The following is a 14,476-nucleotide window of genomic DNA, read 5'->3' as shown; positions in this document are numbered from 1 at the left end:
TCATGCATTAGGTCTCTAATAAAATAGAAGAGGCAATGCATGGTACCTAATGTATTAATTGACAAGACTTCCTTTATATGCTCTCTCTCATTTATTTATTTATATTTTTTTAAATAAATCTTTATTGCTCAGATTATTACAATTATTTCTCCTTTTTCCCCCCAGAGCTCCCTTCCACCGGTTCCTGCCCCTGCCCCCTTTGCCCTTACCACCACCCCCCACCCCCGTCATTGTCCTCATCCATAGGTGTACGATTTTAATCCAGTCTCTTCCTGCACCCCCACACTCCTTTCCCCCTGATAATTATCAATCCACTCCCTTTCTTTGCCCCTGATTCTATTATATTCACCAGTTTATTCTGTTCCTCAGATTTTTAATTCACTTGATTTTTAGATTCACTTGTTGATATATATGTATTTGTTGATCATAATTTTTAACTTTTTTCTTCTTCCTCTTCTTAAATAATACCTTTCAGCATTTCATATAATACTGGTTTGGTGGTGATGAACTCCTTTAGCTTTTTCTTATCTATGAAGCTCTTTATCTACCCTTCAATTCTGAATGATAACTTTGCTGGATACAATAATCTTGGTTATAGGTTCTCGCTATTCATCACTTTGAATATTTCTTGCCACTCCCTTCTGGCCTGCATAGTTTCTGTTGAGAAATCAGCTGATAGTCGTATGCGTGCTCCTTTATAGGTAACCAACTGCTTTTCTCTTGCTGCTTGTAAGATCCTCTTTTTTGTCTTTTGCCCTTGGTATTTTAATTATGATGTGTCTTGGTGTGGTCTTCTTTGGATTCCTCTTGTTTGGGGTTTTGTGTGCTTCCTGGATTTGTAGGTCTATTTCTTTCACCAGGTGGGGGAAGTTTTCTGATATTATTTCTTCAAATATGTTTTCAGTATCTTGCACTCTCTCTTCTTCTGGCACCCCCATAATTCTGATGTTGGTTTGCTTAAAGTTGTCCCAAGTTTAACTTTCTGAATTCTCTTTTCTTCTTGCTTCTCCAAAGGAGTGTCTTTTGGCTCTTTGTATTCCAAATCTTTGACCTGATTCTTGTGTTCCTCCATTCTGCTGTTGGATATCTGCATAATATTTTCCATTTCAGTCAGTTTATGTTTAATTTTTAGTTGGGTATCATTAAGTTTATTGGCCTTTTCTAGGAAATTCTTGAAAAACTTTATAACCATGGTTTTGAACTCTATATCCAGTCTTTTGTTCTTCTCCATCTCTTTCATTTGAGATCTATTTCCTTGTCTTGGAATTTTCCCTGAGTTGGTAGGATGGCTTTGTGTGTTTGGTGTCCTATATGGCCTGGTGGGTCAGCCTCCCTAGTTACCTGAAATAGACACTCTTGGTGCTCCCCTTTGTGGACTGTGTGTACAGTCTTGTTGTAGTTAAGTCTTGATTGTTGTTGGTATCCTTGGGAGGAATTGACCTTCAGGCCAATTGGATGTGAGTGTCAGCTGTGTCTACTCTGGGATACCTTCTGTATTGGAGATAGTCTTATAGGATCAGACTTTCAAATTGCAAAAGCCTCTGTGCTCAGCTTGGATGGGGTGGAGTCTCAGGGCTGAGCTGACAGTCTTGGCTTCCAGTCAGCCCTGCCCTGTGCGCTCGCCTGAGTTTCTGCCTGATCTGTGCCTTCTGCGGTTCCCCTGAGTTTCCGCCTGACCGTCCCAGATTCCCTGTGCAAGAGCGTGAGTGCCCCAGGGGCTCACCCAGAATTGGGTTGGGTCTCTGTAGTCTGGAGCTTCTGACTCTTTCCACTATGGAGAGGCCGTGGGAACCTCCGCAGTCAGACCTCTCTGTGCACACTCACTCGTGTGCAACTGTACACCCTGCCCGCTGTGGCTCCCGGCTCCCCCAGGCTCCCAGACTCTGAGTCTATGGGTGCCTTTCTCTAAAGTCCAGACTCCACCCGTATGAGCCTGGGTCCATGGGGTTTCAGCCAGGGTTGGGGTTCAATACAGTAGGAAAGGGTTCAGTGCAATTGGAGACTTCCTTTCCCCTCCCGCCAGCCAGGCATTGGGCTGCACTTCCTCTCTGCATGCGTGTCTCCCTACCTCAGCATTTTTCGAATCCCAATCCAATCTGTGAGCCTCTCTCCTTCTTTCTAGTTGTAGATTTCCCACTCCGCCAGCTTTCTTGTGTTTTTGGATGATGTCCGTTCTGATTTTAGTTGTGGTTTTGAAATTGTTGTGTGAGGCGGCAGCTTAGGTGCTTATCTAGGCCGCCATCTTGGTTCTCTCCCCTCTCTCCCATTTATTTTTGTCGGGGGAGGCAACCTAATTTTTGGAGGCCTTGCTTCAGCAAGGCTGAAAAATAAAAACAGTATTTATTTGTATGTAACAATGCTAAAAGAGGGCACTCACAGATGAGAACATATGCTTCTGTTCTGGCCATGTTAAAGAGAGAAAGCTCATAATTATTGTCATAGTACAAATAACTAGAAAACTGAACAAAAATATATGAAACAACTAGTTATTGAATGATAGGCAGTATTCCACTAAGATCAGGAACAATAGAAGGATGTGCACTCTCACTTCTGTTCAACATCGTAGTGAAAGTCCTAGCCAGAGCAATTAGGCAAGAAAAAGAAATAAAAGGCATCCAAGTTTGAAAGGAAGAAGTAAAACTGTCATTGTTTGCATAGAAAATTCTAAAGACTCCACTAAAATACTGTTGGAACTAATAAACAAATTCAGTAAAGTTGAAGAATACAAAAGATTAAAATACCTAGGAATAAACTTAACTAAGAAAATAAAAAGCATGTATACTAAAATCTAAAAAACACTGATAAAAGAAACTGAAGAAGACACAAAGAATTGGAAATATGCTAGGTATTCAAGGACTAGAAGAACTTATATGACAATACTGTCATAATCATAAAATATTATAAAGAATCTGCAAGAAAGTGGGCTTAGCAAAATTGCTTGGTTAAAGGTAAATATAAATTTAAAAATCAATCAAGAGAACTTCCACTTCCAGGAAGATGGCATCTTATATAATAAAAGGCTAATAGGCAAATAGACCAAATGCCAGAACAACTGGTCGCTATGGGGCACACTCTCAATGTAGGAGCTGCCCCCTGGTGGTCAGTGTGCTCCCACAGGGGGAGCGCCACTCAGCCAGAAGCTGGGCTCATGGCTGGCAAGCGCAGTGGCCTTGGAGGGAGCTTCTCCCACCTCCATGGAAGCTTTAAGGATGTCCTACTGCCAGCTTAGGCCCGCTCCCCAAGGAGACATCCCCCAACGGCTCCCAAACTACAAAAGGGTGCAGGCCTGGCTGAAGGGACCTCCTCACCTCCCAGTGCATGAATTCTGTGCACCAGGTCTCTAGTAGATCTACATTTTCCTATTTTTCCTGGTAAGTACAAATAAAAACTTTGCACATCCTATGTAATAAAAGCCCAGCAACCATAATGGCAGAATGACCAGAACAACCACTCGACCAGTCACTATGAGGTGCACTGACCACCTCTTGGTCCCTTTCCCTGGCCAGCAGGCTCCAATTGCTGATGGCAAATGGGGCCTGGGGTAACTGGCAGGAGATGTGGTTTGCTCCAGGCCAAGGCTCCCGCCCCACCGGTCACCCCACACACAGAGGGCAACCGGCAGCAGAGGTGGGGCTGGTAGTAGATGGGAACATTCAACCTCTCGGTCCCTCCCCTGGCTGTCAGGCTCCCATTGCTGGATGGCAAACAAGGAACCAGGGTGGGTGATGGCAGGGGGCAGGGCCAGCAGCCGTCAGCTGGGGAAGATGGCCCTGATTGCAGGCTAGGCCTAGGGACCATACCTCTGCACGACTTCATGCACCAGGCCTCTAGTTATATATAAACAAACATAAGATTCTGAAATGTGGAAAGAAAAGGCAGATCACAGAGAACCTTGGGACCCAAGGAAGAATATGATGGTAAGTTTCCTTTTTGACTTACATATCTCAGACTTAGAGCTAAAGAAAACAGCAACTAAAGATGGGAGAGTAGCAGGGGATGGGGGAATAAGATGAAAGGAATTAAACAGTGGTTCTCAACCTGTGGGTCACCTAAGACCATTGGAAAGCACAGATATTTACATTATGATTCATTAACAATAGCAAAATTACAGTTATGAAGTAGCAACAAAAATAATTTAATGGTTGGGGTCACTACAACATGAGGAATTGTATTAAAGGGTCATGGCATTAGAAAGGTTGAGAAACACTGATCTAGAGTCTCATAATACCCAAAATGCCCAGATTTTAATAAAAAATCATTTATCATATAAAAAATCAGGATGATCCCAACTTAAATGAGAAAAGACAATTACCAGATGCTAATTCCAAGATGAGAAAATTAAAATAATCTAACAAGGATTTTAAAGCAAGCAATCACAAAGTGATTGTAAATATCTTTCTAAATATTTGCTTTAACAATTAATTAGGAAGATACTTAAATGAACAAATAGGAAGTCTCAGAAAGAAATGGAAACTATAAGGAATAACCAAATAGAAATTTAGAACTGGAAAATAAAATAAACAAAATAAAACTTAATGGATGGGCTCAATACTAAAATGGAAGAGGCAGGGGAAAGAATCAGCAATTACCCAATCTGAATAACAGAAATAAAAGTCACTAGAAATAAACAAAGAACAGCATCAACAAAATACACAGAGCTTCAGGGTTCTAATATTTGTAGCATCAGAGACCAGGATGAGAGGGAAAAAAGGAAAGGACTTCAAAAGGACTATCCTATATAATAAAAGCCTAATATAGTTAGTGTCCGGTTGTCCAGTAGTCCATTCAAGCAATCAAACATAATATATTAATGATAGGGTAAGGCCTTTCAACCACTTGCTATAAGGTGCAGTGACCACCAGGGGGCAGACAGTTGACAGATTTACCAGTCGCTATGGCATGCACTAACCACCAGGGGAAGATGCTCCAACTGGTAGGTTAGCTTGCTATTGAGGTTGAGCCTATCAGGACTGTTTATTGTTGATTTTGCTGGCAACCAAAACATTCTCTCTTTTGCTTGTTGCCTGATAGATGATTTTTGTATCAGCTTCAAAAAGTTCAGTTTGAAAACTAAAGTTTGGTTTGACAACCAAGACAATTTTTCTGTGAACAACTTGGTCCAGAACCTAATTGTTCAAGATGGGAGATGTTCAAGAAACAAGGTTTGACTGTATGTCAATTATCTCTAAACTGATACAAGGTTTAACATAATTCCTATCATGATTTCAGAAAGATTTTTTTTTGTAAACATAGACAAGATTATTCTAAAATTTATATGGAAAAGCAAAGTAACTAGAATAGCTAAAAGAAGAATAAAATGAGAGAAAGAAATCAGTCTACCCAATTTCAAGACCTATTACATAGTTACAGTAATCCAGCCAGTGTATACTCTGGCAAGGGGGCAAACACATAAATCATTGGATCAGAAAGTGAAGTAGGAAACAGACCCACACCAATATGCCCAGGTGATTTTTGAAAAAGTTCAAGAGCAGGAGCAATTTAATGGAGGACACAGAAGCTTTTCAACAAATAGTGACAGAGCAATTGGACATCTACAGGCAAAAAATAAATAAACATAAACATAAATCTCACACCTTATACAAAAAAAATGAACACCAAATGGATCACAGACTTAAATACACAATGTAAAACTATAAAAGTTTAATAAAAATAGAAAAAATCTTTGGGGCCTAGTGTTAGGCAGAATTCTTAGACTTGATACTAAAATCAAGATACATAGAAGGAAAAGTTGACAAGTTGGATTCAACAAAAGCAAAAGTTTTTGCTCTGCAGATGTCCTTATTAAGGGAATGAAAAGGTAAGCTAGAGACTAGGAGAAAATATTTGAAAACAGCACATCTGACACAAGACAAGTCTGTAGCATATATTTTTGAAAACTCTCAAAACTCAACATGTAAATAGTTAACAATCTTATTTGAACATGGACAAAGATATGAAGAGACATTTCACCAAAGATATATAGGTTGTAAAAACAAAAACAAAAAACAAAAACAAATAAAAAGGTGTGCTTGTTAAATAAAAGTACCTCAGATTAGATTTTTTTTAAGTTGATTTAAAATGGTTAGAGACCTATAGGTGAAAGCCAAAACTGTAAGATGTTAGGAGAACGTCTGGAAACTATCTTCTCGATGTTGGGATAAAGAGAATGTCTTCATCCTTAAATCACTCAGAGTGCATTAGGAAAATGGCATTCCTGTATCTGAAACTCTTAGGATCAAAGAAGTTCCATCAAGGCAGCCCCACCCGGAAAGTTCTGCTGACCTGTCTTCAATATCTCCATCTCCGTTTCCATTCTTTTTAATTCTTTGTTTAAATTTAACATTGTTATTTATATGTATTGACACTGTTAAAGATATTTTGCCACTCGTATTAAAATGAAAGAGTTTGCATTAAAAAACTTACAGTTCCTCCCATTCTTTCTTGCGCTGCTGAATCTTTTGATGAGCCCTTTCAGCTTTTAATATGAGTTTCTTCGTTTTCACAATTTGATTATCTATCATAATTTGACTTAAGGTCTTAGGCCGAAATAGCTTCCCTTTTTCTATAATTGATTCTTCTGGCACACTCATTTCCCCACCTGCACAGAGAGTCAACATTTTTTTTTCAATCTCTTTGAAACATCAAAGTGAAATTCTCAAATATTGTTTTCAACCTTTCACCTTATTTAAAATCCAGATAATATAACGAATCTGCAAATCACAGTATTTATTAAGTGACCACCATGAATTCAACCCCATAATAAGTATTTTACAATACCAATATAAAGAGATCTAAGTTACAATGTTTGCTTGTTGAAAAGTTGGCAAAATAAAATATGTATATTTATTTTGAGATAAGGGTGTCCCAGAAAATGTATATACACACTTTGAATAATTATAAAGGCAGTGTTTATTAAAATACATCTCAGCCCTAACCGGTTTGGCTCAGTGGATAGAGCACCGGCTTGTGAACTCAATGGTCCCAGGTTTAATTCTGGTCAAGGGCATGTACCTTGGTTGCAGGCACATCCCCAGTAGGGGGTGTGCAGGAGGCAGCTGATTGATGTTTCTCTCTCATTGAAGTTTCTAACTCTCTATCCCTCTCCCTTCCTCTCTGTAAGAAATCAATAAAATATATATTTTAAAAATAATAATAAAATACATCTCATTTTCAAAATTGAGCTATGAGCTATGAAAGTATGTACTATACATTTTGGGGGGGACACTCTGGAAATGGGGAAGCTGGGAAGAAGTGCTTGTGATATCACAGCAGGGAAAGGAGAAAGGGAGTCCTATTTGAGATGTATAACTTAAAGTGACATATGCCAACTGCAGGGGTCTGTGGCCAATTTAAAACTGATCAGAAACATACAATCTAAGCTACAATTTTAAAGCTATTGGCTTTCGGCCCTTGTTCAGGATGATGGACAAGACCACCTGGCATGTCATGTCTGACATCCTGGTGCCAAGGAGCTTTGGGTGCAGTGACTCAAGGAGGAATATCAGACTCTCATTTGTTATGAGGAAAACGAGAACTGGGGCAATGATTGGTTCCCATGCAGTCCAACAGGGAAGGACTGGGTGGTATGGAAAATGCTGGTATATTCATGATCTCTTCAAATGAGTTTGACACCAAGTGTGAAATTCCTACGCCTATCCTACTACTGCTTCAGAAATTGCAGTCCCAGAACTGGATGGAAAAACAGCAAAGAGATGTATAGGGGTGGGAAAACATGTCTGGCTGCTCCCTTTAAGCCTTTGTGGACCAGGAACGGGCCCACAAGACTACCTCATCTCATGGCTCTGGGGCTGGGCCCACAGCTGGGACAGTGGAAATCCCTTTCGGAATCCAGAAAGGTGTGACTCAGAGTAAAGAGAAATGCAACCAATGAAGGATGGAGCCAGCGAGGCTGGGCAAAGAGCCCTTTGAGAGGCGAGGTTCCTCTCAGCATGTGCATCCCTCTTCTTACTCATCTAACTGCTCCCCCCAAGGTCCGTCGCCTTTGTTACCATGGAGCTGCAGCAGGCACTGCTGAAAACAACCACCTCAAAACAACATCGCAACTGAATTTCTAAGGCTACGCGGGGAGGGGAAAGGTTAGGGCTTTAGAAAGCCAAAAGGTAATTTCTATCTCTTCCCCTGAAGGGCCAGGGGGTGACTGAAAGTGGGTACAGGGTCTCTCTGGTTTCTGGAGATAACATCAATAAAAACTGCATCCTCGGAGCGGGGGGGTGGGGGGGTATTGGTTTTGTCAATTAATAAGTATCTACAGGGGGAATTACTCAGTTCATGTTCAAGCTGGAGATGTAATTTAGAGAAGCATGAAAAATGTTAATGAGATGGCCATATGGTTATAACCTACCACGTCATATTTCTGATATTTAATAGTATAGAAAAAGGACGAGTTTGATGTGGCCTGGATGGTCATGGAGAGGCTTTATTTTTTTAAAAAGTATAATTCAATCTGGATTCCCATGAACTGAAAGAATCCAGAGAAGAGTGAACTGGTCACTCTGGCAGGAGCCTGCATGTGGGAGCATCAGGCACAATCAGAGAGCAGCCAGAGGGCGACAGACTGAAAATACAAGTATGGGAAGGCACCGTTAACAGGAAACAGAGGAGGGGTTCCCCGTGGGAAACACTGCTGGGATAACGGTTCCAGCATTTATCCCAGAGGCAGAAAAGAGCTGCAAAAGGTTTCTGGGTTTCATGAAGCGGATACACCGGCTTCAGTGCCAGGACTGTACCACAGCCCGGGCCTCGCCAGGCTGCCGAGCCCTTACTGCTTCTTGCCCGGCTCTCCAAGCCATGCCCTGAACTCCTGTCTTCCTTCTAGTCATTTGCAGCCACCCCAAGAGGCAGGTCACAGGAATTAGAAGTACTGCTGTCACATCTATATTCTCAGCTCAGTGTTCTGTTTAAGGCACATGCTCTTGGAAAAACAGTCTGAATATTGTCTTCTGGCCCCACACTCTGAGGCAGAGTCCAGGAATCTGGGAAGAAACAATGCCTTGAAATTAGCATCTGGGGAAATCCTAGATTTAAAAATAGGTGGATAGAGGTTTGGCGCAGTGGATAAAGCGTCGGCCTGCAGACTGATGGGTTCCTGGGTTCGACTCCAGTCAAGGGCACAGGCCTGGCTTTCAGGCTCCGTCCCTGGCTCTGGTTGGCATGCGGGAGGCAGCCCTGAAGTGTCTCACATGGATGTTTCTCTCTCTTTCTGCCTCTCCCCCTCCCTTCCACTCTCCCTAAAAATAAAAATCAATGGAAAGTTGATTAACTATAAATAAATAATAAATAAAATAAGAGTAGTTGGAGGCTGGAAGCATCCAGTACACATATCCTCTCAGTCCCAGGACCGGGTGGGTTTTCTCGCACAGCCTGTATCGAATAGGAACATTGGTTGGCGCATTTGCTGGAGAAAGTTGGCCTCTCATTCCAAGCCATACCAAGTTCCTTTTGATTATTTTTTTCCAAAGAAACAAAGGACGGGAGACAGAGACTGAGCTCAAGCCACCAAAAGGTATTCCAGTGTTCTGCTACAGAAATACAAGTTGGTTTTGAGGTCTTAAGTGAAGAAGACTGAAGAGCCTTGTGGTCATTTAGGTTACCTGTCTCTTTCAGGCTATCCTTTCTTCCAGCTCCTTCCTTTTCATACCTCTCCAGCTTGCTTGCCCTTCTGTCGGACTGACTGAGCCGTTTGGATTTGAAATACTTGGAGGGCTTCACGAGCCTATAGGAGGTTATCTTGTGATCACTTTGAATGGCGTGAACCACGATAGTATCACCTTCCAGCAAGTCACGAAACCTGAAAAAAGAAAATAAGCATCTGCAATAGTCACCGTTTTAATCGTTGACACCATTTTAATCATTCTACATGACTGTTAGGCAATAAAGCAAGACTGCAATACACTATGCTTATAAATACTTTATCAAAGCACACGGGATCCAACATTCTACCAGGCGTATATCAACAAGGAGGTAATGGAAATTGGGTAAGGCTTGGTTAAAGAGCAAATAGAATTTTCTTTTAAATTAAAATATTAAACAACCCATTGTTAATCAGTATAATACCAATATTTTGCTAATATGTAGAAAATAAAAATAAAAATTTCAAGCTAACTGTAGTTTAATGATAAATGGATGACATCAAACAGAGAAAATGTAATCTACCCCCCTATCTATTAACTCATATTATCTATACACTAGAAGCCCGATGCACAAAATTCGTACAAGGGGCTCAGCCCTCGAAGCCGGGGTTTCATCCGGTAGGTCATCGAGAAAGTCGTTCAGCTGTCCAGTCTAATTAATGTATTTGCTTTTATTATTTTAGATATACCTTATTATATCTCATTTATTACATATAAAAATAGTGAGATGGATATACTCATGTGTATATCATATTACCCTATTAGCCTCTATAAAAATCTTAAGCTCAGAAATTCATACTACTTTCTAGTATGTCTTTCTCATATACCCCAAAGAGATTTACCTTTTAAAAGTCCTTCAATTATGTCTTCGTGTGTGTGTGTGTATGTGTGTGTGTGTGTGTGTATGTGTGTGTATTTGGAGAGGGTGCAGGCTAGGCTGAGGGGCAGCCCCTCACATATATGTATACATACTAGAGGCCCAGTGCACGAAATTCATACATGGGGCGGGGGGGGGGGGGGGGGGGGGGGGGCTGTCCCTCAGCCAGCCCAGCCTCACCCTCTCCAATCTGGGATCCCTCTCACAATCCAGGACTGCTGGCTCCCAACTGCTCGCCTGCCTGCCAGCCTGATCACCCCCTTACCACTCCCCTGCCAGCCTGTTTGCCCCTAACTGTATACACACACACACACACACACACACACACACACACACTAGAGTAGAGGCCTGGTGCACGAAATTCATGCGTGGGGGTGGGGCTGTCCTTCAACCCAAACTTCACTCTCTTCAATCTGGGACCTCCTCGAGGGATGTTTAACTGCCTGTTTGGCCCAATCGTGCCTAAACAGGCAGTCAGACAACCCTCTCACAATCCAGCACTGCTGGCTCCCAACAGCTCACCTGCCTGACTTCCTGATTGCCCCTAATCGCTTCTGCCTGCCAGTCTGATCACCCCTAACCACTCGCATGCCAGGTCAGAGTATATATGAGATGCAGCCAATCAATGTTTCTTTCTTTTGTTCTCTCTCCCTCTTTCTCCTCTCTCCCTCCTTCAATCCTTCCTCCCTTCCTCTCTTTAAAATCAATAAACATATACTTAGATGAGGATAAAAAATATTTATGCAGTTTACTGTCTATAAATTATATCTTAAAAAGAAAAGTAATTCTCCCTGTCAAATTGGTACATGAAAGGGATAAAAGGATAAAACAGGAAGTTGTCTTTCATCATAATTCTTTGGTTCTATTTTATTTTTGTTTTTTTTTAATATTTACATGTTATTTTATCAATTAGAGAAAAATAATTTGTTAAAAACAGGAAGTAAATATATATTACATAATTGGGTCTATATCTAATTGTTAAACCATTTCTCAGATTTAAACTACCAAGGAGTGAGCAGAAAGCTCAAGAGATTATTAGTGAGAATGACAAGAAGATTTCTTAAGATTTCAAGAGGTAGTTCATATTTCAGAAGACTTCTTATCTGACCACTTTGATTAAGTCACTGCAAGTCATTTTATTCACTATATGCTCTCAAGCATCTTAAGTGGCAAGAAATATGGATCCTACCTTTTCTCTAGCTTCTTTAGGCCAAGTTCATGCTTCTCTTTTTCCCAAGCTAATTCCTTTTCCACTTGTTGAATTTTATGAGCTGTTTTTCTGTTCATCTCAGCACGAATTTTGGAATCTATATTAAAATCCTGCAGATAGGTAGATTTGTTCATCAAAATGGGTACTTTATCAGTGTACTTTATCAGTTCTATACCATATATACACATTTTAAGTTTTGTCCTCAATTTCCTGCCACATCATTACTCTCTCCCAAATATCTTAAACAGTCTCCATTCTAGAAGGAAATAATATACTTTGATCTTACACAAAAAGTAGAAGACAGTTATCAAAAAAATTAACAATGGCCGAAGCCGGTTTGGCTCAGTGGTAGAGTGTCAGTCTGTGGACTGAAGGGTCCCAGGTTCGATTCTGGTCAAGGGCATGTACCTTGGTTGCGGGCACATCCCCAGTAGGGGGTGTGAAAGAGGCAGCTGGTCGATGTTTCTCTCTCATCGACATTTCTCTAGCTCTCTATCTCTCTCCCTTTCTCTCTGTTAAAAATCAATAAAATGTATATATTTTTTAAAAATTAACAATGATCCAAATGAAGTTATATACTAAACAATCTTCTCACAGTAAAAATAATGAATGGTAACAGAACATTTAAAAAGTATATAAAAAGTATATAAAGTTTAAAAAAAAAAAATATTCTGGAGCTTCACAGAGTTTTAAAAAACTGTGTTCCCTCCACTCCAAAGCAATTACTGCTCCTCTCTGGGCAAAGCTGGCCTTTAGCTCCTTAGGGGAGCACCTCCTCCCGCGTGACCCTACCCAGGAAAGACAGCGAAGTCTCTGGCATCTTCTTAACATCACCAAGTTTTGGTTACCAAGGGGGTTATTTTCCCCATAAAGATGCTTAGAGGCCTCATGTTTCCTACCTTCACGCCTGTAAAATCTCAGGTCCTTTGTTCAGACTAAATTGGGAGTAGCAATTATTCTTTCCCAGAGGAGCGGGAGTTTTAGGGCATGATGTTGCCTCAGTTGTTCTTTATTTTGAATTATGTCACCCATATTCTGCCAAGCGTCTACTTTTCTCTTACTGAAAGAGCATAAATATCTTTTAACCAATATGTGCTAACCATTATGATTTCACCTAAGCATTTTTATATGAAATTGACTCAGTGCCTCTAGAATGACAAGACTGGGCGAACCACGGCTATAGTCAGGATGATAAATTCTCGGTTTTTATTTGATAAGGTGTTTGATAGTATTTCCATTTAGGAAGAAGTACAAAATGAAAAAGAAAAAAAAAAAAAAAGGTCCTAGCTGGTTTGGCTCAGTGGATGGAGCATTGGCCTGTGGACCAAAGGGTCCTGAGTTTGATTCCAGGCAAGGGCACAGACCTTGCTTGCAGGTTCCTCTCGCCCCAGCTCGTACAGGAGACAACCAATCAATGTATTTCTCTCACATTGATGTTTCTCTCTGTCTTTCCCTCTCTCTTCCACTCTCTCTAAAAATCAATGGAAAAATGTCCTCAGGTGAGGATCAACAACAACAAAATGAAAAAAAGAATCACTGGTATGTAGATGGAGTTTTGCAATAAGTCACAAAGGAAAAAAAATTAATCCCAAATTACCTTAAACAATTCAGTGTTCATCACCATAGTTACAAATATACTAAAGTCAGAAATTTTTTGGATAAAGCAGGTATTATCTTTTCAACAGGTCTGATGAATTATGAAAATGGAAGCAGCAAGAGGATTTTCTGCATCCAAACTAAGTTGTGTGACAAATTCTACAGTAGTTTAGTGACCACCAACACATAGACTGGACAAATTTATTTTTGACTCACTGTCCGTTTAAACTTCATATGCTTTGGTAATTCTTCATTCATTTCTAACAGTTTCAGATATTGATTCCTCAAAGCTTTGAGTTGTTCTCTCTTCTTGGCCTTCATTTCTTCCACTTCTTTCATTAACTTGTCATGTTCTCTTTTTCTTCTGGCATTCTCTATACTGAAAACAAAATTTGAAAGGACAACAAATTAGGATATAGAAACAGCAGAGAAAATTATGATAGTATTAAATACTTGGAAATTTATTTAGCTTAGTCAACTTCTGTGACATATTGGTTTGTTTAGCAAAAGCTCAGGCTTAGTAGGTATATATCACACTGTGCAGGTGGTCATCTTGTGATGACGTGAGGGCATGACACCACCTAGGCTATTATTAATATAGATTAGAGGCCCAGTGCACAAAATTTGTGCGGGGGGGGGGGGGGGGGGGCTCGGGGTGTCCCTCAGTCCAGTCTGCACCCTCTCCAATCTGGGACCCTTCAAGGGATGTCCGACTGCCCATTTAGGCCCAATCTCACGGGCCTACACTAGCAGTCAGACATCCCTCCCACAATCCAGGACTGCTGGCTCCCAACTGCTTGCCTGCTTGCCTTCCTATTGCCCCTAACTGCTTCTGCCTGCCAACCTGATCACCCCTTAACCACTCCCCTGCCAGCCTGTTTGCTCCTAACTTCCCTCCTCTGCTGGCCTGGTCACCTCCAACTGCCCTCCCCTGCTGGCCTGATCACCCACAACTACCCTCCCTTGCAGGCCTGGTCCCTCCCATCTGCCCTCCTGTGCTGGCCATCTTGTGTCCACACGGGAGCAGGATCTTTGATCACATGGGGGCAGCCATCTTGTGTGTTGGAGTGATGGTCAATTTGCATATTACTCTTTTATTAGATAGAATAGAGGCCTGGTGCATGGGTGGGGCAGGCTGGTTTG

At 41.1% G+C, this 14,476-nt stretch overlaps 1 protein-coding gene across 1 annotated transcript in view; it reads right to left on the bottom strand.

Annotated features, from left to right (window-relative positions):
• The window catches only part of CFAP44 (cilia and flagella associated protein 44), a 108,155-nt gene that overhangs the window by 28,686 nt on the left and 64,993 nt on the right, over positions 1-14,476 (bottom strand). The window contains exons 20-23 of the mRNA XM_036447219.2: positions 13,550-13,712; positions 11,717-11,847; positions 9,612-9,808; positions 6,424-6,598 (exon numbers count right to left, since the gene is read on the bottom strand). Of these exons, the coding sequence (XP_036303112.1) occupies positions 6,424-6,598; positions 9,612-9,808; positions 11,717-11,847; positions 13,550-13,712 (666 nt within the window). The remainder of the gene's footprint in view (positions 1-6,423; positions 6,599-9,611; positions 9,809-11,716; positions 11,848-13,549; positions 13,713-14,476) is intronic.

This window comes from Pipistrellus kuhlii, unplaced genomic scaffold, assembly GCF_014108245.1.
Source record: "Pipistrellus kuhlii isolate mPipKuh1 unplaced genomic scaffold, mPipKuh1.p scaffold_m20_p_2, whole genome shotgun sequence".
Taxonomy (NCBI): Eukaryota; Metazoa; Chordata; class Mammalia; order Chiroptera; family Vespertilionidae; genus Pipistrellus; species Pipistrellus kuhlii.
Note: the sequence above shows the minus strand (reverse complement) of the source record. Positions and strands in the feature narration are given on the sequence as shown.